Below are 23,343 nucleotides of genomic sequence, written 5' to 3' on the forward strand. Positions count from 1 at the left end.
CTTCGCGCTCCCATTGGCCGTCCGGGAATGATTGACAGGAACCATCGAGGCGAGGGTTTATTGGTCCCAGAGCGGCCGCGCGGCGCCACTTCCGCCCGAGAAAGGGCGGGAAACCCCCCGGAGCGGAAGTTGGGACCATCGAGAGGCGCTTCCGGCGGGGCGGAGCGGCCCCCCCGCGCGGGGCGGAGCGGCCGCGCTCTCTGTGGTGCCCGGTCCTCCCAGGCGCTCCCAGTTCCTCCCAGTTGCTCCCAGTGGCCTGGCAGGGCTCAGCGCAGCAGCCGGGCCAGCACCCAGCAGCCCAGCGTCACCCAGTGGCTGGCCCAGTTCAGCTCGGACCATTTGCGCACGGTGTAGGCCATGCCGTAGCCCTGAGGGGGCGGGAGGGCGTCAGGGCGCTCCCGAGGGTGGGCGCGACCCCAGAACTCGGGGGGCTCCGGGGGGCTCGGGGGTCCCACCTGCTCCTCCACGGCGTCCTCGGCCTCCACATCGAACAGGGCGCCCAGGTAGGACAGGTGGAACAGGGCCAGGGCGCCCAGGGCCCCGTTCAGAGCCCGCACCCACAGCGTCTGCGGGACCCCAAAAACCCTCAGGGACCCCATAACCCCTGCAGGGACCCTAAAAACCCTCCGTGTTTCAGAGCCCGCACCCACAGAGTCTGCGGGACCCAAAAATATCATCAGGGACCCTATAACCCTGCAGGGACCCCAAAAACCCTCCGTGTTCAGAGCCCTCACCTACAGCGTCTGCAGGACCCCAAAAACCCTCAGGGACTCCTTAACCCCTGCAGGTACCCCCTAAACCCTCCGTGTTCAGAGCCCACACCCACAGCGTATGCGGGACCCCACAAATACCATCAGGGACCCCCTAAATCCCCTCTGTTCACTGCTCACACCCACAGCATCTGCGGGGACCCAAAAATATCCTCAGGGATCCCCCAAACCCTAACCCCCCATGTTCGGCTCTCGCACCCACAGCATATGCAGGACCCCAAAAATATGAGGGACCCCCCTAAACCCCTGAGTTAGTACCCCCCAAATCCCCCATGTTCACTGCTCACACCCACAGCATCCGCGGTACCCCAGACCCCCTCAGGGAGCCCCAAGGACCCCCCAGATCCCCCCGAGTACCTGCAGGAGCCCTGAGCCCTCCCCCAAAGCCCCTCAGAGCCCCCCAGACCCTCTGCCCTCCCCCTGGGCCCCCACCCAGGGGTCCCCAAACCCCCATGCCCCCCGTTATCACCCCCAGAGACCCCCGGTGTCCCCGGCCTCACGTCCTTGTGGCGGTGGCTGCAGCGGGGGGGGCAGCGCTTGGACAGCACGCAGGCGTCAAAGATGGCGGCCAGGCGCTGCCTCAGGGCTGTGGGGAGGGTGGGGTCAGCCAGGGACACGCCCACGGCAGGCCACACCCACTCAGAGCCACACCCACCAGCACCCAGACACTCAGAGCCCCACCCATCACTGCAGGCCACACCCACTCATAGCCACACCCATCACCACCCAGACTGTAACCCCGCCCATCACTGCAGGCCACACCCCTTCATAGCCCTTCCCATAACTGCAGGCCACACCCCCCATAGCCACACCCACCACCACCCAGACTGAAACAACCCTGCCCATCACTGCAGGCCACACCCCTTCATAGACTTGCCCATAATTGCAGGCCACACCCCCTTCATAGCCACACCCAACACTGCAGGCCACACCCACTTCATAGTCCCGCCCATCATCACCCAGACCCTCAGAGCCCCGCCCATCATTGCAAGCTCCACCCAGACCCTGACCATCAATGCAGGCCCTGCCCATCTGTTATAGCCCCGCCCATCACTGAAAGCCACACCCCATTCATAGCACCGCCCATCAGCACCCAGACCCTCATAGCCCTGCCCACCAATGCAAGCCCCACCCACACCCTCATCGTCCCGCCTATCATTGCAGACTCCTCCCACACCCTCTCAGCCCCGCCAATCACTGCAGGACCCACCCACCCCTTCATAGCCCCGCCCATCACTGCAGGACACACACCTCTCATAGCCCCGCCCATCATTACCCAGACCCTCATAGCCCTGCCAATCACTACAGGCCACACCCCCTCATAGCCACACCCATCACTGCAGGCTCCTCCCACACCATCATAGCTCCACCCATCACTGAAGGCCACACCCACACCACCATAGCCACACCCATAACAGGCTCCACCCATACCCTCATGGCCTTGCCTATTCAGTGCAGGCCTCACCCACATCCTCATAGCCACGCCCACCCCAGAGGCTCCATATAGCCCCACCCACCAGTGCAGACTCCGCCCACACTCATAGCCCTGCCCATCATGGCAGGCACCACCCACATCTTCATAGCCACGCCCATCTCTTCAGGCTCCTCCCACACCTCATAGTCCTGCCTATCACTGCAGGCCACACCCACACACCATAGCCACGCCCATCACTGCAGGGAACACCCCCCTAATAGCCCCACCCACCAGGACCAATACCCTCATAGCCCTGCCCATCACCACAGGCTCCACCCATCACTTTATAGCACCGCCCATCACCACAGGCTCCACCCACAGCCTCATAGCCCTGCCCATCACTGTAGACCCCACCTACCCACTCATAGCCCCGCCCATCACTGCAGGCTCCGCCCACACCCTCATAGCTCCGCCCATCAGCACAGGCTCCACCCACCCATCATAGCCCTGCCCACAATGGCCCAATACAGCAGGCTCCACCCACCCTCTTAGCCCCGCCCAGCACCAATAGGCTCCTCCCACAACACTTGAAGCCCCACCTACTCTACTCAGGCCCCGCCCACACCTCACCCTCTATCACCACACTGCAGCCCCACCCACATCCCCAACCCCACCCACCTTTAGGCCACACCCACCTTTAAACCCCACCCACTAAGCCCCTCCCCCCCCGGCCCCGCCCCTTAAAGGGCCAGCGCTGACCGTGCTCGGCGTAGGTGATGAGGCCCAGGGAGAGCAGCACCGCAGCCAGGTGGAAACTGAGGCCCTGCCGGGGGGGACACCACAGCTTTGGGGGGGCTCTGGGGGGGCTCTAGGGGGGCTTTGGGGGGAGCTTTTTGGGGGGTCCAATGGGTTTTGGAGGGGGTCCCAGGCTGGACTGGGGGGACTCTGGGGGCTTTTGGGGTGTCTGGGGGGAGACCATGGGAGCTTTTGGGGTGTCTGGGGGGCTTAGGGGGGTCCATGGGGGCTTTTGGGGTGTCTAGGGGGAATTGGGGGGGGGTCCAAGGGGCTTTGAGGGAGTCTGAGGGGCTTTTTAGGGGGTCCAGGGAGCTTTTTGGGGTCCAAGGGGGCTTTTGTGGAGTGGTCTGGGGGGCTTTTTGTGGGGCCAAGGGGGCTTTGGGGGAGTCCCCTGCTGGATTTGGGGGTGGTCCAGGGGGCTTTTAGGGGGTCCAAGAGACTTTTGTAGGGGTCTGGGAGGATTTTGGGGGGGTCCAAGGGGGCTTTGGGGGTGTCCATGCTGGACTGGGGGGCTCAAGGGGGCTTTTGGAGAGGAGCTGGGGGACTTTAGGGGGGGTCTGGGGGCTTTTGGGGAGGGTCTGAGGGGCTTTGGGGCTGTTTTTGGGGTGGTTTTTGGGGTGTTTTGGGGTCCCTCACGTGCAGCAGGGCGCTGGGGTGGTTTTGGGGTGGTTTTGGGGTGTTTTTAGGGTATTTTGGGGTGGTTTTGGGGTGTTTGGGGTCCCTCACGTGCAGCAGGGTGCTGGGGTGGTTTTGGGGTGTTTTTGGGGCTGTTTTAGGGTATTTTGGGGTGGTTTTGGGGTGTTTTTGGGTCCCTCACGTGCAGCAGGGCGCTGGCTGCGTAGGTGCCCAGCACGGCAGCGAAGGTGCCCAGGCAGCGAGCGGTCTGGAACACGTCTGTGGGGACAGCGGGATGGACACCCGTGACACAGGGACACTGGGGACACCGGGGACACCAGTGACACAGGGACACTGGGATGGGACACCGGGGACACTGGGGACACCGAGATGGGACACCGGTGACACAGGAGACACCAGGGACACCAGTGTGGGACACCAGGGACACCGGGGACATCGGGGACACCAGAGCGGGACATCGGGATGGGACGCCGGGGACACCAGGATGGGACACCAGGGACACCGGGGACATCAGGGACACCGGGAATACCAGTGACACCGGGATGGACACCAGGGACACCGGGGACACCAGGGACACCGGGGACACTGGGGACACCGGGATGGGACACTGGTGACACAGGAGACACCAGGGACACCAGTGTGGGACACCAGGGACACCGGGGACATCGGGGACACCAGAGTGGGACACCGGGATGGGACACCGGGGACACCGGGGACACCGGGATGGGACACCAGGGACACCAGGATGGGACACTGGGGACACCAGAGCGGGACACCAGTGACACCAGTACGGGACACCAAGGACACCAGTGTGGAACACCAGTATGGGACATCAGTTACACCAGTATGGAACACCAGTGACACCAGGGACACCAGTGTGTGGCACCAGGGACACCAGGGACACCCGTATGGTACACCAGTAACACCACTGACACCAGTCACACCAGTATGGGACACCAGTAACATCACTGACACCAGTCACACCAGTATGGGACACCAGTGACACCAGTACAGGCCCCAGGGCTCCCCAGTTCCTCCCAGTGCCCCTCCCACTGTTCCAGTCCCTCCCAGTCCCCCCCAGTCCCCCCCAGTGTCCCCAGTCCCCCCCAGTCCCCCCAGTGTCCCCAGTCCCCCCAGTCCCCCCCAGTATCCCCAGTCCCCCCAGTGTCCCCAGTTCCCCCCAGTCCCTCCCAGTCCCCCCCAGTATCCCCAGTCCCCCCAGTGTCCCCAGTTCCCCCCAGTCCCTCCCAGTCCCCCCCAGTGTCCCCAGTCCCCCCAGTGTCCCCAGTCCCTCCCAGTCCCCTCAGTCCCCCCAGTGTCCCCAGTCTCCCCAGTCCCCCCAGTGTCCCCAGTCCCTCCCAGTCCCCCCAGTGCTCCCCAGTCCCCCCCAGTGTCCCCAGTACCCCCCAGTCCCCCCAGTCCCCCCCAGTCCCCCCCAGTGTCCCCAGTCCCCCCCAGTGTCCCCAGTCCCCCCCAGTCCCCCCAGTGTCCCCAGTCCCCCCCAGTCCCCCCAGTCCCCCCCAGTCCCTCCCAGTCCCCCCAGTGTCCCCAGTCCCCCCCAGTCCCTCCCAGTCCCTCCCAGTCCCCCCAGTCCCCCCAGTGCTCACAGGTGTGCAGCCAGCGGGACATGGGCAGGTTCCAGTTTGTCACCACCTCGGCCATGGAGCGCGGCAGCTCCACCCGCAGGGGCCGGGACACCGCCAGGTCCCTGGGGACACACAGGGGACAGCGTGGGACACACGGGGGACACAGGGACAGTGTGGGACACAGGGACAGTGTGGGACACACGGGGGACACAGGGACAGTGTGGGACACACAGGGACAGTGTGGGACACAGGGGACACAGGGACACACAGGGACAGTGTGGGACACACAGGGACACACAGGGACAGTGTGGGACACACAGGGACAGTGTGACACGGGACACACAGGGACACACAGGGACACACAGGGGACACAGGGACAGTGTGTGACACAGGGGACAGTGTGTGACACAGGGGACACAGGGACAGTGTGTGACACACAGGGGACACACAGGTACAGTGTGACACTCTCAGTGTCACTTGGGGTGTAGGCAGTGTCACACTAGCAGTGTCACAGTGTCACACACAGGGGTCAGTGGTCACAGGGGTCAGTGTCACAGTGTCACACAGTGTCCCAGTGTCCCCGTGTCCCCGTCCCTCACCAGTGCAGGTGCTCGTGGCGCTCGCTGTGCACTCAGTGTCACACACACAGGTCAGTGTCACACACAGTGTCACAGTGTCCCAGTGTCACACAGTGTCACACAGTGTCCCCATCCCTCACCAGTGCAGGTGCTCGTGGCGCTCACTGTGCAGTGTCACACACACAGGTCAGTGTCACACACAGTGTCACACAGTGTCACCCTGTGTCCCACCCTCACCAGTGCAGGTGCTCGTGGCGCTCGCTGTGCACTCAGTGTCAGTGTCACACACTCAGTGTCACAGTGTCACAGGGGTCAGTGTCAGTGTCACAGTGTAACACACAGGGGTCAGTGTCAGTGTCATAGGGGTCAGTGTCAGTGTCACACACTCATTGTCACAGTGTCACACACAGGGCTCAGTGTCAGTGTCACACAGTGTCACACAGTGTCACCCAGTGTCCCACCCTCACCAGTGCAGGTGCTCGTGGCGCTCGCTGTGCAGTCAGTGTCACACAGTGTCAGTGTCACACACACTGTCACACACAGTGTCACCCAGTGTCCCACCCTCACCAGTGCAGGTGCTCGTGGTGCTCGCTGTGCAGTGTCAGTGTCACACACAGGGCTCAGTGTCAGTGTCACAGTGTCATAGTGTCACACAGTGTCACCCACTGTCCCTCACCAGTGCAGGTGCTCGTGGCGCTCGCTGTGCACTCAGTGTCACACACACAGGTCAGTGTCACACACAGTGTCACACAGTGTCACACAGTGTCACAGTGTCCCAGTGTCACCCAGTGTCACCCAGTGTCCCACCCTCACCAGTGCAGGTGCTCGTGGCGCTCGCTGTGCACTCAGTGTCACACACACAGGTCAGTGTCACACACACAGTGTCACCCAGTGTCACCCAGTGTCACCCAGTGTCCCACCCTCACCAGTGCAGGTGCTCGTGGCGCTCGCTGTGCCCTGACCCTGCCAGCGTGGCCGTGGCCTCGGACAGGAAGGCCACGAAGTAATTGCTGAAGTGGAAGGAGAGGGCGCTCTCGTAGGCACGGAGCCACCTGGGGACAGGGACAGGGGACAGGGGGACAGGGGGACAGGGACAGGGACAGGGGACAGGGACAGGGGACAGGGACCGGGACAGGGACAGGGGGACAGGGGGACAGGGACAGGGGATGTGGGACAGGGGAGAGGGGACAGGGACAGGGGAGAGGGACAGGGGGACAGGGGACAGGGACAGGGACAGGGACAGGGACAGGGGATAGGGGATAGGGAACAGGGACAGGGGACGGGGACGGGGACGGGGAAAGGGACAGGGGACAGGGGACAGGGGACAGGGGGACAGGGGACAGGGGACGGGGACAGGGACAGGGGAGAGGGACAGGGGGACAGGGACAGGGGACAGGAGACAGGGACAGGGACAGGGGACAGGAGACAGGGACAGGGACAGGGGACATGGGACAGGGGAGAGGGGATGGGGACAGGGACAGGGGACAGGGACAGGGACAGGGGGACAGGGACAGGAGGGACACAGGGGGACGGGGGTTTGGGGTTTGTGTTTGGGGGGATGTCAGGGGTTTGGAGGGCACAGGGGTCGTTTTGGGGAGTTTGAGGTTTGGGGGAACATGGGGGGGTTTGGGGTTGAATGGGGGAGTTCAGGGTTTGGGGGGATTTGGGGGAGTTCAGGGTTTGGGGGAGTTCAGGGTTTGGGGGATTGGGGGAGTTCAGGGTTTGGGGGGGATTTGGGGGAGTTCAGGGTTTGGGGGGATTTGGGGGAAAATGGGGGAGTTCAGGGTTTGGGGGAGATTTTGGGGAAACAGAGGAGTTTGGGATTTGGGGGGGATTTGGGGGATGTGGGAGGTTTTGGGGGGATTTGGGGGATGTGGGGGGGATTTGGGAGCCAAAGAAGGGATTTGGGGGAGGGGACACCCACACTTTAGGGTGCCACCCCCATCTCCTGTCCCCTCCATGTCCCCCCCATCCCTGACCCCCCCTGTGACCCCTGGGCTCCCCTTCCCAGGGACCCCAAATCCCCTCGGGCTCCCCCAAATCCCCTCGGGCTCCCCCAAACCCCTTTGCCCATCCCTAAGGGCCCCATTTCTGTCCCACTCCCACCCTGGGAGCCCCAAATCCCTCCTGGGACCCCCAAAATCCCCCCAAACCCCTCCTGGGACCCCAAAATCCCCCCAATCCTCTCCTGCACCCCCCAAACCCCTCTTGGCCACCCCAAACCCCTCCTGGGCCCCCCAAACCCCTCCTGGGTTCCCCTAAACCCCTCCAGGCTCCCCAAAATCCCCCCAAATTCCTCCTGCACCCTCCAAAACCCCTCCTGGACCCCCCAAACCCTTTCTGAGCCCCCCAAACCTCTCCTGGGCCCCCCAAATCCTCCCTGGGACCCCCTAAATCCCCCCCAAATCCCCCCAATCCCCTCCAGGCCCCCCAAACTCCTCCTGGGTTCCCCCAAATCCCCCCAAATCCCTCCTGCACCCCCCAAACCCCTCCTGGGTTCCCCCAAACCCCTCCAGGCCCCCCAAAATCCCCCCAAACCCCTCCTGGGTTCCCCCAAATCCCTCCAGGCTCCCCCAAAATCCCCTCAAGCCCCTCCTGGCCCCCAAAAATCCCTTCAAACCCCTCCTGGGACCCCCAAATTCCCCCAATCCCCTCCAGGCTCCCCAAATCCCCCCAAACCCCTTCTGGGACCCCCCCAAATCCCCCCCAAATGGCCCCAAACCCCTCTTGGCCACCCCAAATCCCTCCAGGCCCCCCAAAATCCCCCCAAATTCCTCCTGCACCCTCCAAACCCCTCCAGGCCCCCTAAAATCCCTCCAAACCCCTCCTGGGACCCCCAAATCCCCCCCAAATTCTCCCAATCTCCTCCAGGCTCCCCCAAATCCCCCCAAACCCCTTCTGGGACCCCCCCCAAATGGCCCCAAACCCCTCTTGGCCACCCCAAACCCCTCCAGGCCCCCCAAATCCCCCCCAAATCCCTCCTGGGACTCCCCCAAATGGCCCCAATCCCCTCCAGGCTCCCACAAAATCCCCCCAGACCCCTCTTGGGACCCCCCAAATCCCTCCAGGTCCCCCAAAATCCCCCCAAACCCCTCCTGGGACCCCCTAAATCCCCCTGAAATTCCCCCAAACCCCTGCAGGCCCCTGAAATCCCCTCCAAACCCCTCTTGGCCACCCCAAACCCCTCCTTGGACCCCCCAAATCCCTCCAGGCCCCTCCTGCACCCCCCAAATCCCTCCTGGGACCCCCAAATCCCCCCAAACCCCTCCTGGGACCCCCAAATCCCCCCCAAATCCCCCCCAATCCCCCCAAAGCCCTCACCTGGCCAAGACGCTCCTGGGCAGCACCGGGGGAACAGAAACGTCAGTGAGGGGGGGCTGGGGGTCCCCAAGGGATTTTGGGGGTCCCTGGGGAGGGTTTGGGGTCCCTGGGGAGGGTTTGGGGTCCCCCAGAGCACATTCAGGGGTCCCCACCGAGGCTCAGGGGCCCTGAGGGGTTTGGGGGCTCCTGGAAAGGTTTGGGGGGTCCCTGAGGGATTTGGGGTCCCTAAAGGGTTTGGGAGTTCCTGGAAGGGTTTGGGGTCCCTGAGGGGTTTTGGGGGTTCCTGGAAGGGTTTTGGGGTCCCTGGAAGGGTTTTGGGGTCCCTGAGGGGTTGGGGGCTCCTGGAAGGGTTTTGGGGTCCCTGGAAGGGTTTGGGGGCTCCTGGAAGGGTTTTGGGGTTCATGAAAGGGTTTGGGAGTTCCTGGAAGGGTTTGGGGTCCCTGAGAGGTTTGGGGTTCCTGAAAGGGTTTGGGGTCCCTGAGGGGTTTTGGGGTCCCTGGGGGGGTTTGGGGTCTCCTGAAAGGGTTTTGGGGTCCCTGAGGGGTTTTGGGGTCTCTGAGGAGTTTGGGGGCTCCTGGAAGGGTTTTGGGGTCTCTGGAAGGGTTTTGGGGTCCCTGAGGGGTTTTGGGGTCCCTGAGGGATTTGGGGGCTCCTGGAAAGGATTTGGGGTCCCTGAGGGGGTTTGGGGGTTCCTGGAAGGGTTTTGGGGTCCCTGAGGGATTTGGGGTCCCTAAAGGGTTTGGGAGTTCCTGGAAGGGTTTGGGGTCCCTGGAAGGGTTTTGGGGTCCCTGAGGGGTTTGGGGGCTCCTGAGGGTTTTGGGGTCCCTGAGGGGTTTGGGGGTCCTGGAAGGGTTTTGGGGTCCCCGGGGGGATTTGGGGGGTCCTGTAAGGGTTTTGGGGTCCCAGGGCAGTTTGGGGGGGATTTGGGGGGATTTCTGGGGGATTTTTGGTGGAATATGAGGGGGATTTTGGGGTGTCCTGGGGGGATTGGGGGGGATTTTAGAAGGGATTTGGGGGGGATTGTGGGGGGGATTTTGGGGTGATTTTGGAGGGGATCCTGGGGGCATCTTGGGGGGATTTTGGAGAGGATTTGAGAGGAATTTTGGGTTAATTTTGGTGGAATTTGGGGGATTTTGGGAGGGGATTTTGGGGGAATTTGAGAGGGATTTTGGGTGAATTTTGGTGGAATTTGGGGGATTTTGGGAGGGGATTTTGGGGGGGTTTTGAGATGGATTTTGGGAGGATTTGAGGGAATTTGAGAAGGATTTTGGGGGAATTTTGGGAGGGATTTTGGTGGGATTTGGGGGGATTTTGGGAGAGATTTTGGGAGGGATTTGGGGGATCTTGGGAGGGATTTTGAGTGAATTTTTGGGGTATTTTGTGGGCTATTTTGGGGGTATTTGGGGTATTTTGGGGGGTATTTTGGGGATATTTTAGGGGTATTATGGGGGTATTTTGGGGGGTATTTTGGGGGTATTTTGGGGGTATTTTGGGGAGTATTTTGGGGGTATTTCGGGGGGATTTTGGGGATATTTTGGGGGGGATTTGGGGGGTACTTTGGGGGGTATTTTGGGGGTATTTTGGGGGGGATTTTGGGAGTATTTTGCAGGGTATTTTGGGGGGTATTTTAAGGGTATTTTGGGGGTATTTTGGGGGGTATTGGGGGGTATTCTGGGGGTATTTTGTGGGGTATTTTGTGGGTATTTTGGGGGGGATTTTGGGGGTACTTTGGTGGGCATTTTGGGGGTATTTTGGGGGTATTTTGGGGAGTATTTTGGGGGGGATTTTGGGGAGTATTTTGGGGGTATTTCGGGGGTATTTCGGGGGGATTTTGGGGATATTTTGGGGGTATTTTGGGTGGTATTTTGGGGGGCATTTCTGGGGTATTTTGGGGGTATTTTGGGGGATATTTGGGGGGTATTTTGGGGGCATTTTGGGGTACTTTGGGGATATTTTGGGGGTATTTTGGTGGATATTTTGGGGATATTTTGAGGGTATTTTGGGGGGTATTTTGGGAGTATTTTGCAGGGTATTTTGGGGGGTATTTTAAGGGTATTTTGGGGGCATTTTGGGGGTATTTTAAGGGTATTTTGGGGGCATTTTGGGGGGTATTGGGGGGGTATTCTGGGGGTATTTTGGGGGGATTTTGGGGGGATTTTGGGGGTACTTTGGTGGGTATTTTGGGGGTATTTTTGGGGGTATTTTGGGAGTATTTTGCAGGGTATTTTCGGGGCATTTTGGGGGGTATTTTGGGGGGATTTTGGGGATATTTTGGGGGGATTTTGGGGGGTATTTTGGGGATATTTTGGGGGGATTTTGGGGGGGATTTTGGGGTACTTTGGGGCGATTTTGGGGTCCCACCTGCGCAGGGCCCGTGCCCCGTAGAGGGGCAGCAGGCTGGAGAACAGGAACGGCGCCAGGCAGGTGCTGACCAGGAGGCAGAGCAGGGCCAGGCCCAGGCTGCGCAGCCCCTTCCGCGCCCAGGCTGCGCTCTGGGGGGACAGCGGCTCAGGACAGACACACGGACAGACACAGGGACACCCCGAACCCACACAGACACACAGACAGACACACGGACAGACACGGGGACACCCCGAACCCACAGGGACACCCCAAAGCCCCACAGACACACGGACACGCACGGGGACACCCCCAAATCCACTGACAGACACACGGACACGCACGGGGACACCCCCAATCCACAGGGACAGACACATGGACACGCACGGGGACACCGCGAACCCACAGGGACAGACACACGGACAGACACGGGGACACCCCAGATCCACAGGGACACACAGACAGACACACGGACACGCACGGGGACACCCCCAAATCCACTGACAGACACACGGACAGACACGGGGACACCCCCGAACCCACACGGACACACAGACAGACACACGGACACGCACGGGGACACCCCAAATCCACAGAGACACACGGACAGACACACGGACAGACACGGGGACACCCCAAACCCCACAGACACACGGACACGCACGGGGACACCCCGAACCCACAGGGACAGACACACGGACACGCACGGGGACACCCCCAAATCCACTGACAGACACATGGACACGCACGGGGACACCCCAAACCCACAGAGACACCCCCAAACCCACAGACACCCCCAAATCCACAGACACACAGACACGCACGGGGACACCCCCAAATCACTGACAGACACGGGGACACCCCGAACCCACACAGACACACAGACAGACACACGGACACGCACGGGGACACCCCCAAATCCACAGAGACACCCCCAAAGCCCCACAGACACACGGACACGCACGGAGACACCCCCAAATCCACAGAGACAGACACACAGACAGACACAGGGACACCCCCAAACCCCCACATGGACACCCCAAAGCCCCACAGACATACGGACACACACGGGGACACCCCCAATCCACAGGGACAGACACACGGACACGCACGGGGACACCCCCAAACCCACACAGACACACGGACACGCACGGGGACACCCCCAAACCCACACAGACACACAGACAGACACACGGACAGACACGGGGACACCCCAAACCCCACAGACACACGGACAGACACGGGGACACCCCAAACCCACAGGGACAGACACACGGACACGCACGGGGACACCCCAAACCCACACAGACACACAGACAGACACACGGACACGCACGGGGACACCACGAACCCACACAGACACCCCCAAACCCCACAGACACACGGACACGCACAGGGACACCCCAAATCCACAGGGACAGACACACGGACACGCACGGGGATACCCCAAACCCACAGGGACAGACACACGGACAGACACAGGGACACCCCCAAACCCCCACATGGACACCCCAAAGCCCCACAGACACATGGACACACACGGGGACACCCCAAACCCACACGGACACACACAAGGACACCCCCAAATCCACACGGACAGACACAGGGACACCCCAAACCCCCACAGACACCCCCCAAACCCCCACAGACACCCCCAAACCCACACAGACAGACACAGGGACACCCCAAACCCCCACAGACACCCCCAAATCCACAGACACCCACAGGGACACCCCCAAATCCACACGGACACACACAAGGACACCCCAAACCCACACAGACACCCCCCAAACCCCCACAGGGACACCCCCAAATCCACAGACACACACAGGGACACCCCAAACCCCCACAGACACCCCCAAATCCACTGACACCCACAGGGACACCCCAAACCAAATCCCCATCACTGACACCCCCAAACCCACAGGGACCCACCCCAAATCCCCCATTTCCACCCAAATCCCCATTTTTCCCCCATTATCCCCATTTACCCCCCATTATCCCTGTTTTTTCCCTGTTGCTCCCCGTTTTTCCCCCATTATCCCCGTTTTTCCCCCATTATCCCCATTTTTTCCCATTTTTCCCCGCATTATCCCCATTTTTTCCCTGTTTTTCCCCCATTATCCCGTTTTTTCCCTGTTTTCCCCCCATTGTCCCCGTTTCTTCCCCATTTTTCCTTGGTTTTCCCTGTTTTTCCTCCATTATCCCCATTTCCCCCGTTTTCCTCCATTTTCCCCCCATTATCCCCATTTTTTCCCCATTTTCCGTTATTCCCCCATTATCCCCATTTTCCCCTGTTTTTCCTCCATTATCCCCGTTTTTCCCTGCTTTTACCCCATTATCCCCATTTTTCCTCGTTTTCCCCCCATTATCCCGTTTTCCCCCCCATTATCCCCATTTTTTTCCCATTTTTCCTCCATTATCTCCGTTTTTCCTGCTTTTCCCTATTTTCCCCCATTATCTCCATTTTCCCCCCATTATCCCCATTTTTTCCCTGGTTTTTCCCATTTTTCCTCCATTATCTCCGTTTTCCCTGTTTTTCCCTATTTTCCCCCATTATCCCCATTTTCCCCCCATTATCCCCATTTTTTCCCTGTTTTTTCCCATTTTTCCTCCATTATCTCCGTTTTCCCTGTTTTTCCCATTTTTTCCCCCATCATCCCCATTTTTCCCCCATTATCCCCATTTTCCCTGTTTTTCCCTCATTATCCCTGTTTTTTCCTTGTTTTTCCCCCATTACCCCCATTTTTTTCCCCGCATTATCCCCATTTTTTCCCTGTTTTTCCCCCATTATCCCGTTTTTCCCTGTTTTTCCCCCATTGTCCCCGTTTTTTCCCCATTTTTCCCTGTTTTTCCTCCATTATCCCCATTTCCCCCGTTTTCCTCCATTTTCCCCCCATTATCCCCATTTTTTCCCCATTTTCCCCCCATTATCCCCATTTTCCCCTGTTTTTCCTCCATTATCCCCATTTTTCCCTGCTTTTACCCCATTATCCCCATTTTTCCTCGTTTTTCCCCCATTATCCCCATTTTTCCCCCATTATCCCCATTTTCCCTGTTTTTCCCTCATTATCCCTGTTTTTTCCTTGTTTTTCCCCCATTATCCCTGTTTTTCCCCCATTATCCCCATTTTCCCTGTTTTTCCCTCATTATCCCCATTTTTCCCTATTTTTCCCCCATTATCCCGTTTTTTCCTGTTTTTCCCCCATTGTCCCCGTTTTTTCCCCATTTTTCCCTGTTTTTCCTCCATTATCCCCATTTCCCCCGTTTTCCTCCATTTTCCCCCCATTATCCCCATTTTTTCCCCATTTTCCCCCCATTATCCCCATTTTCCCCTGTTTTTCCTCCATTATCCCCATTTTTCCCTGCTTTTACCCCATTATCCCCATTTTTCCTCGTTTTTCCCCCATTATCCCCATTTTTCCCCCATTATCCCCATTTTCCCTGTTTTTCCCTCATTATCCCTGTTTTTTCCTTGTTTTTCCCCCATTATCCCTGTTTTTCCCCCATTATCCCCATTTTCCCTGTTTTTCCCTCATTATCCCCATTTTTCCCTATTTTTCCCCCATTATCCCGTTTTTTCCTGTTTTTCCCCCATTGTCCCTGTTTTTCCCCCATTTTTCCGTTTTTCCTCCATTATCCCCATTTCCCCTGTTTTCCTCCATTTTCCCCCCATTATCCCCATTTTTTCCCCATTTTCCATTATTCCCCCATTATCCCCATTTTTCCCTGCTTTTACCCCATTATCCCCATTTTTCCTCGTTTTCCCCCCATTATCCCGTTTTTTGTTTTTCCCCCATTATCCCCACTTTTCCCTGTTTTTTCCCATTTTTCCTTCATTATCTCAGTTTTCCCTGTTTTTCCCTATTTTCCCCCATTATCCCCATTTTTTCCCATTTTTCCCTATTTTCCCCCATTATCCCCATTTTTTCCCATTTTTCCCCATTTTCCCCGCATTATCCCCATTTTTTCCCTGTTTTTCGCCCATTATCCCGTTTTTTCCCTGTTTTTCCCCCATTGTCCCTGTTTTTTCCCCATTCTTCCTTGGTTTTCCCTGTTTTTCCTCCATTATCCCCATTTCCCCCGTTTTCCTCCATTTTCCCCCCATTATCCCCATTTTTTCCCCATTTTCCGTTATTCCCCCATTATCCCCATTTTCCCCTGTTTTTCCTCCATTATCCCCATTTTTCCCTGCTTTTACCCCATTATCCCCATTTTTCCTCATTTTCCCATTATCCCGTTTTTTGTTTTTCCCCCATTATCCCCATTTTTCCCCCATTATCCCCATTTTCCCTGTTTTTCCCTCAGTATCCCTGTTTTTTCCTTGTTTTTCCTCCATTATCCCCATTTTTTCCCATTTTTTCCCTGCATTATCCCCATTTTTTCCCTGTTTTTCCCCCATTATCCCGTTTTTTTCCCTGTTTTTCCCCCATTGTCCCCATTTTTTCCCCATTTTTCCCTGTTTTTCCTCCATTATCCCCATTTCCCCCGTTTTCCTCTATTTTCCCCCCATTGTCCCCATTTCTTCCCCATTTTTCCGTGTTTTTCCCTGTTTTTCCTCCATTATCCCCATTTCCCCCGTTTTCCTCCATTTTCCCCCCATTATCCCCATTTTTTCCCCATTTTCCATTATTCCCCCATTATCCCCATTTTTCCCTGCTTTTACCCCATTATCCCCATTTTTCCTCGTTTTCCCCCATTATCCCCATTTTCCCCCCATTATCCCCACTTTTCCCTGTTTTTTCCCATTTTTCCTCCATTATCTCCGTTTTCCCTGTTTTTCCCTATTTTCCCCCATTATCCCCATTTTTCCCCCATTATCCCCATTTTCCCCTCATTATCCCTGTTTTTTCCTTGTTTTTCCTCCATTATCCCCATTTTTTCCCATTTTTTCCCCTCATTATCCCCATTTTTTCCCTGTTTTTCCCCATTATCCCGTTTTTTCCGTTTTTCCCCCATTGTCCCCGTTTTTTCCCCATTTTTCCCTGTTTTTCCTCCATTATCCCCATTTCCCCCGTTTTCCTCCATTTTCCCCCCATTATCCCCATTTTTCCCCATTTTCCCCCCATTATCCCCATTTTTTCCCCATTTTTCCCTGTTTTTCCTCCATTATCCCCATTTCCCCTGTTTTCCTCTATTTTCCCCCCATTGTCCCCGTTTTTTCCCCATTTTTCCTTGGTTTTCCCTGTTTTTCCTCCATTATCCCCATTTCCCCCGTTTTCCTCCATTTTCCCCCATATCCCCATTTTTTCCCCCATTTTCCGTTATTCCCCCATTATCCCCATTTTTCCCTGTTTTTCCTCCATTATCCCCATTTTTCCCTGCTTTTACCCCATTATCCCCATTTTTCCTCGTTTTCCCCCATTATCCCCATTTTCCCCCCATTATCCCCATTTTTCCCTGTTTTTTCCCATTTTTCCTCCATTATCTCCCTTTTCCCTGTTTTTCCCATTTTTTCCCCCATTATCCCCATTTTTCCCCCATTATCCCCATTTTCCCTGTTTTTCCCTCATTATCCCTGTTTTTTCCTTGTTTTTCCCCCATTATCCCCATTTTTTCCCCGCATTATCCCCATTTTTTCCCTGTTTTTCCCCCATTATCCCGTTTTTTCCCTGTTTTTCCCCCATTGTCCCCGTTTTTTCTCCATTTTCCCCTGTTTTTCTCCATTATCCCCATTTCCCCCGTTTTCCTCTATTTTCCCCCCATTATCCCCGTTTTTTCCCCATTTTTCCCTGTTTTCCCCCATTATCCCTGGTTTTCCCCATTTTTCCCTGTTTTTCCCCCATTATCCCTGTTTTTTCCCTGTTGTTCCCTGTTTTTCCCCCATTATTCCATTTTTCCCTGTTTTTCCCCCTTTATCCCTGTTTTTTCCCTGTTTTCCCCCATTATCCCCATTTTTCCCCATTTTTCCCACATTATCCCCATTTTTCCCCGTTTTTCCATTACCCCTGTTTTTCCCTGTTTTTCCCCATTTTTCCCCCATTATCCCATGTTTTCTTTTTCCCCCATTATCCCATTTTTCCCCATTTTCCCCCATTATCCCCGTTTTCCCCCCATTATCCCCATTTTTCTCTGTTTTTTCCCATTTTCCCCCATTTTTACCATTTTTCCCCATTTTCCCCATTATCCCATACCAGGGGCCGTCCCTCCACGGCTCTCAGGCAGCTCCCAAAGGGCTCCCATGGCCCGAACCCCACGGAGCCAGGGGAGCACAGGAACCCCCGCACCTGCCCAACCCCATTTCCCCATTTTTCCCCATTTTCCCCATGATCCCGTACCAGGGGCGGTCCCTCCACGGCTCTCAGGTAGGTCCCGAAGGGCTCCCAGGGCCCGAACACCACGGAGCCGGGGGAGCACAGGTACCCGAGCACCTGGGCGGGGCTGGGCTCGGCCCCGCCCGCCGCCCGGTCCAGGTCAAAGCCCAGCGACACGGCCTTCATGGCCACCACCATCTGCGCCCCTGCGGCACCGCCACACCGCGTCAGGGGCACCCTGATAGCCGGGGGGACCCCAACAGCCGGGGGGACCCCGACATCGGGCACCCCAATATCCGGGGGGAACCCAATATCCGGGGGGGAACCCAGTATCCGGGGGGGAACCCAATATCCGGAGGGACCCCGATATCCGGAGGGACCCCGATATCCGGAGGGAACCCAATATCCGGGGGGACCCCAATATCCGGGGAGAAACCCAATATCCGGGGGGAACCCAATATCCGGGGGGAACCCAATATCCGGGGAGGAACCCAATATCTGGGGAGGAACCCAATATCCGGGGAGGAACCCAATATCTGGGGGGACCCCGGCATTGGGCACGCCAATATCCGGGGGGGAACCCAGCATCGGGCACCCCAATATCCGGGGGGACCCCGACATCCGGGGGAGAACCCAATATCCGGCACCCCAATATCCGGGGGGGAACTCAATATCCGGGGGGTAACCCAATATCCGGGGGGAACCCAATATCCGGGGGGGAACCCAATATCCGGGGGGACCCCAATATCCGGGGGGACCCCGACAGCCGGGGGGACCCCAATATCCGGGAGGGAACACAATATCGGGCACTCCAATATCCAGGGGGGAACCCAAGATCGGGGGGGACCCCAATATCCGGGGGAACCCAATATCCGGGGGGACCCCGACATTGGGCACGCCAATATCCGGGGGAAACCCCAAATCAGGGGGGAACCCAATGTCAGAGGGGAGCCCGACATCAAGGGGGACCCAGCATCGGGGGGGACCCAGCATCGGGGGAAACCCCAGTATCAGGGAGGACCCCAATATCCGGGGGGAAACCCAATATCCGGGGGGACCCCAATATCCGGGGGGGGAACCCAATATCCGGGGGAACCCAATATCCGGGGGGACCCCAATAGCCGGGGGAACCCAATATCCGGGGGGACCCCAATAGCCGGGAGACCTGAGGGGGGTCCTGGGGTCTCACCTCTCATCTTGTGCCATGTGACCGTGTCCACCATGTGCAGCTCCCTGGGGGAGGGGCTCCCAGTCACTCCCAGTTCAATGCCATCAACCCCCCAGTTCATCCCAGTGCCCCCAAATCCCTTCCCAGTCACTCCCAGTTCAATGTGCCCAACCCCCCAGTTCATCCCAGTTCCCCTCCCAGTGCCCCCAAATCCCTTCCCAGTGCCCCCAATGACCCCAATCCCTCTCCCAGTGCCTCCAGTCCCCCTCCCAGTCCCTCCCAGTCTCTCCAGTGCCCTCCCAGTGTCCCCCCAGTGCCCTCCCAGTGTCCCCCCAGTCCCCCATAACCCATAAGCAGGTGGCTGAGGGCAGCCAGGGCCAGGCAGAGCCCCCCAGACCCCGTCCCAGTGCCCTCCCATTGCCCCCAGTTCCCCTCCCAGTGCCCCCCAGTCCCTCCCAGTGCCCCCAGTCCCCCTCCCAGTCCCTCCCAGTCTCTCCAGTTCCCCTCCCAGTGCCCCCCAGTTCCCCTCCCATTGCCCTCCCAGTCCCTCCCATTCCCCCCCAGTCCCTCCCAGTGCCCTCCAGTCCCTCCCAGTCTCTCCAGTGCCCTCCCAGTGCCCCCAGTTCCCCCCCCATTGCCCCCCAGTCCCTCCCAGTGCCCCCCCAGTCCCTCCCAGTCCCCCTCCCAGTCCCTCCCAGTGCCCCCAGTCCCCCTCCCAGTCTCTCCAGTTCCCCTCCCATTGCCCCCCAGTCCCTCCCAGTGCCCCCTAGTTCCCTTCCCAGTGTCCCCAGTCCCTCCCCCAGTGCCCCCAGTTCCCCTCCCATTGCCCTCCCAGTCCCTCCCATTGCCCCCCCAGTCCCTCCCAGTCCCCCTCCCAGTCCCTCCCAGTGCCCCCCAGTGCCCCCAGTCCCCCTCCCAGTCTCTCCAGTTCCCCTCCCATTGCCCCCCAGTCCCTCCCAGTTCCCCCAGTTCTCCTCCCATTGCCCCCTGGTGCCCTCCCAGTCCCTCCCAGTCCCGCCCCAGTGTCCCCCCAGTCCCTCCCAGTCCCTCCCAGTCCCCCCCAGTCCCCCCCAGTGTACCCAGTTCCCCATACCCCATGAGCAGGTAGCTGAGGGCGGCCAGGGCCAGGCAGAGCCCCCCAGTCCCCGTCCCAGTTCCCCTCCCAGTCCCCCCCAGTGTACCCAGTTCCCCATACCCCATGAGCAGGTAGCTGAGGGCGGCCAGGGCCAGGCAGAGCCCCCCAGTCCCCGTCCCAGTTCCCCTCCCAGTCCCCCCCAGTGTACCCAGTTCCCCATACCCCATGAGCAGGTAGCTGAGGGCGGCCAGGGCCAGGCAGAGGCCGCGGTGGGCGCGGGCCCGGCTCAGCAGCAGGGTGAGCACGCAGAGCCCGCTCAGCAGCGCCACCCACAGCGCCTGGGCCCCGAAGAAATGGTGCAGGGCCAGGAGCCCCCCGGCCGCCGCTCCTGCGTGCTTCCCGCCCCGGGGCAGCGCTGAGAGACAGACGGGGGTCAGGGGGCACCCCCAAACCGGGCAATGCCCCCAGAGCCCGGGGATCATGAACCCCGAACCCCAAACCGGGCAATGCCCCCAGAGCCCGGGCATCCATGAACCCCAAACCTCGGGCACCCCCAAACCTGGTACCACCCCCAGAGCCCGGGGATCCATCAACCCCAGAGCCTGGGGGTCCATGAACCCCAAACCCCGGGATCCCCGAACCCCAAACCCCAGGATCCATGAACCCCAAACCCAGGGCACCCCCAAACCTGGTACCACCCCCAGAGCCCGGGGATCCCTGAACCCCAAACCCCGGGAATCCCCGAACCCCAAACCGGGCAATGCCCCCAGAGCCCGGGCATCCATGAACCCCAAACCCTGGGCACCCCCAAACCTGGTACCACCCCCAGAGCCCGGGGATCCATCAACCCCAGAGCCTGGGGGTCCATGAACCCCAAACCCCGGGGATCCCCAAACCCCAAACCCAGGGCACCCCCAAACCTGGTACCACCCCCAGAGCCTGGGGATCCCTGAACCCCAAACCCCGGGGATCCATGAACCCCAGAGCCCGGGGATCCCCGAACCCCAAACCCCGGGGGTCCCTGAACCCCAAACCCCGGGGATCCCCGAACCCCAAACCCCAGGGATCCCCGAACCCCAAACCCTGGGCATCCATGAACCCCAAACCCCAGGATCCATGAACCCCAAACCCCGGGCACCCCCAAACTTGGTACCACCCCCAGAGCCCGGGGATCATGAACCCCAAACCCCAGGGATCCATGAACCCCAAACCCCAGGGATCCCTGAACCCCAAACCCCGGGGATCCCCAAACCCCAAACCCCGGGGATCCCCAAACCCCAAACCCCGGGCACTCCCATACCTGGTACCACCCCCACCCTGAGGGTCCCTGAACCCCCAAAGCGGATGCTGCTCCTACATCCCGGGGATCCCTGAACCCAAAACCACCCCAAACCCCAGAAATCCCCTCACCTGAAAGCCCAGGGGTCCCCTCACCCAAACCTGGCAATGTCCCCACACCTGGGGGTCCCTGAACCCCAAACTGGGCACTGCCCCCACCCTGAGGGTCCCTGAACCCCAAACTGGACACTGCCCCCATCCTGAGGGTCCCTGAACCCCAAACTGGGCACTGCCCCCATCCTGGGGGTCCCTGAACCCCAAACTGGGCACTGCCCCCACCCTGGGGGTCCCTGAACCCCAAACTGGGCACTGCCCCCAGACCTTGGGGGTCCCTGAACCCCAAACTGGGCACTGCCCCCACCCTGAGGGTCCCTGAACCCCAAACTGGGCACTGCCCCCAGACCTTGGGGGTTCCCTCACCTGAAAGCCCAGGGATCCCCGAACCCCAAACCCGGCAATGCCCCCACACCCTGGGGGTTCCTGAACCCCCAAACTGTGCAGACCCCTGAACTCGAAACCCCCAGGGGTCCCTGAACCCCAAACCGGACACTGCCCCCACACCCCGGGGGTCCCCTCCAACCCTGGGGATCCCCTCACCCAAAACCGGCAATGCCCCCAAACCCCGGGGGTCTCTGAGCCTGAAACCCCGGGGGTCCCCTCAACCCAAACCCGGTAACACCCCCACACCCTGGGGGTCCCTGAACCCAAAACCAGCAACGCCCCCAAACCCCGGGGATCCCCTCACCCCAAATTCCGGGGGTCTCCTCACCCAAAACCTTGGAGGTCTCGTCACCCAAACCCAGCAACGCCCCCAAACCCCGGGGGTCCCCTCACCCCAAATTCCGGGGGTCCCCTCACCCAAACTGGGAACATCCCCACATCCCGGGGGTCCCTGAGCCCAAAACCCCGAGGGTCCCCAAACCCCAAACCAGACACTGCCCCCACACCCCGGGGATCCCCAAACCCCAAACCGAACATTGCCCCAGACCCTGGGGTTCGCCTCCAACCCCGGGGATCCCCTCACCTGAAGGCCCAGGGATCCCTTCACCCAAATCTGGTAACACCCCCAAACCCCGGGCATCCCCTCACCCAAAACCCCGGGGATCCCCCCCACCCAAACCCAGCAACACCCCCACATCCCAGGGTCCCCAAACCCCCAAACCAGGGTGTCCCCCCACCCAAACCCAGCAACACCCCCACATCCCGGGGGTCCCCAAACCTGAAAACGCCAGGTGCCCTTCACCCAAAACCCGGAACACCCCCAAAACCCAGGGGTCCCCTCACCTGAAACCCTGGGAACACCCCCAGACCCCGGGTGCCCCTCACCCAAACCTGGTAACACCCCCAGACCCTGGGGGTCCCCTCACCCAAACCCGGGAACACCCCCAGACCCCTGGAACCTCCTGGACCCCCTCGGGCCCCCGGAACTCCCCAGAGCCTCGGAAGCCCCCAGAGCCCCGGTTCCCCCCAGATCCCTGTATGTTCCCCCATCCCTCCGGCCTCCCCAGACCCATGGTACCCCCAAACCCCCAGAGCCCCTGGATATGCCCCCAGCCCTCCGGCCTGCCCAGACCCCCGGAACCCCCCGGCCTCCCGGGTGTCCCCCACCCCTCCGGCCTGCCCAGGGCCCCGGTTCCCCCCGGTGTCCCCCCGTCCGGCCCCACTCACGCAGTCGGTGCAGCAGCCGCGCCCCCAGGCAGAGCAGCAGCAGCGGCCAGAGCTGGGCCAGGCCCTGGCGCGCCGTGGGCACCACGCAGCCGGGCAGCACCTGCGCCGCGAACTCTCGCGGAGGCAGCGCCGACATCCCGACCCGAGCGGGGTTCGCTGCGTGCGAGGACCCCAAAAAAACCCCAAAAAGACCCCAAAAAACCCCAAAATCCCCCCAAATCCCCCGCCCGCGCCTCGCCCGGCGCTGCTGCCCGCCCGCCTGAGGGGAAAGGGGCGGGGCCCCCGCGCCCACCAATCAGCACCCGCCGTCCCGCCCCTCGTGGCGGCGCTGACCAATCAGAGCGCAGCGCGGCCAAATGGCGGCGCGCGACGGGGCGGCCGTTGCCAAGGGCGGGGCGCG

General features: G+C 59.9%; 1 protein-coding gene across 1 annotated transcript; it reads right to left on the reverse strand.

Annotated features, from left to right (window-relative positions):
• Positions 1–44: 44 nt before the first annotated feature.
• PORCN (porcupine O-acyltransferase) lies at positions 45–23,151 on the reverse strand. Its single transcript, XM_077172559.1, has 13 exons — positions 22,944–23,151; positions 20,160–20,352; positions 18,884–18,927; positions 17,719–17,900; positions 11,462–11,592; positions 9,101–9,115; positions 6,706–6,831; positions 5,223–5,323; positions 3,797–3,873; positions 2,944–3,007; positions 1,271–1,356; positions 456–566; positions 45–368 (listed from the first exon to the last, which is right to left on the reverse strand). Exons 1-13 carry the CDS (start codon positions 23,077–23,079, stop codon positions 267–269), a joined length of 1,368 nt encoding a protein of 455 aa, XP_077028674.1. The 5' UTR covers positions 23,080–23,151; the 3' UTR covers positions 45–266.
• Positions 23,152–23,343: the final 192 nt, after the last annotated feature.

Source organism: Agelaius phoeniceus, chromosome 38 (genome assembly GCF_051311805.1).
Source record: "Agelaius phoeniceus isolate bAgePho1 chromosome 38, bAgePho1.hap1, whole genome shotgun sequence".
In the NCBI taxonomy this organism is placed as follows: domain Eukaryota; kingdom Metazoa; phylum Chordata; class Aves; order Passeriformes; family Icteridae; genus Agelaius; species Agelaius phoeniceus.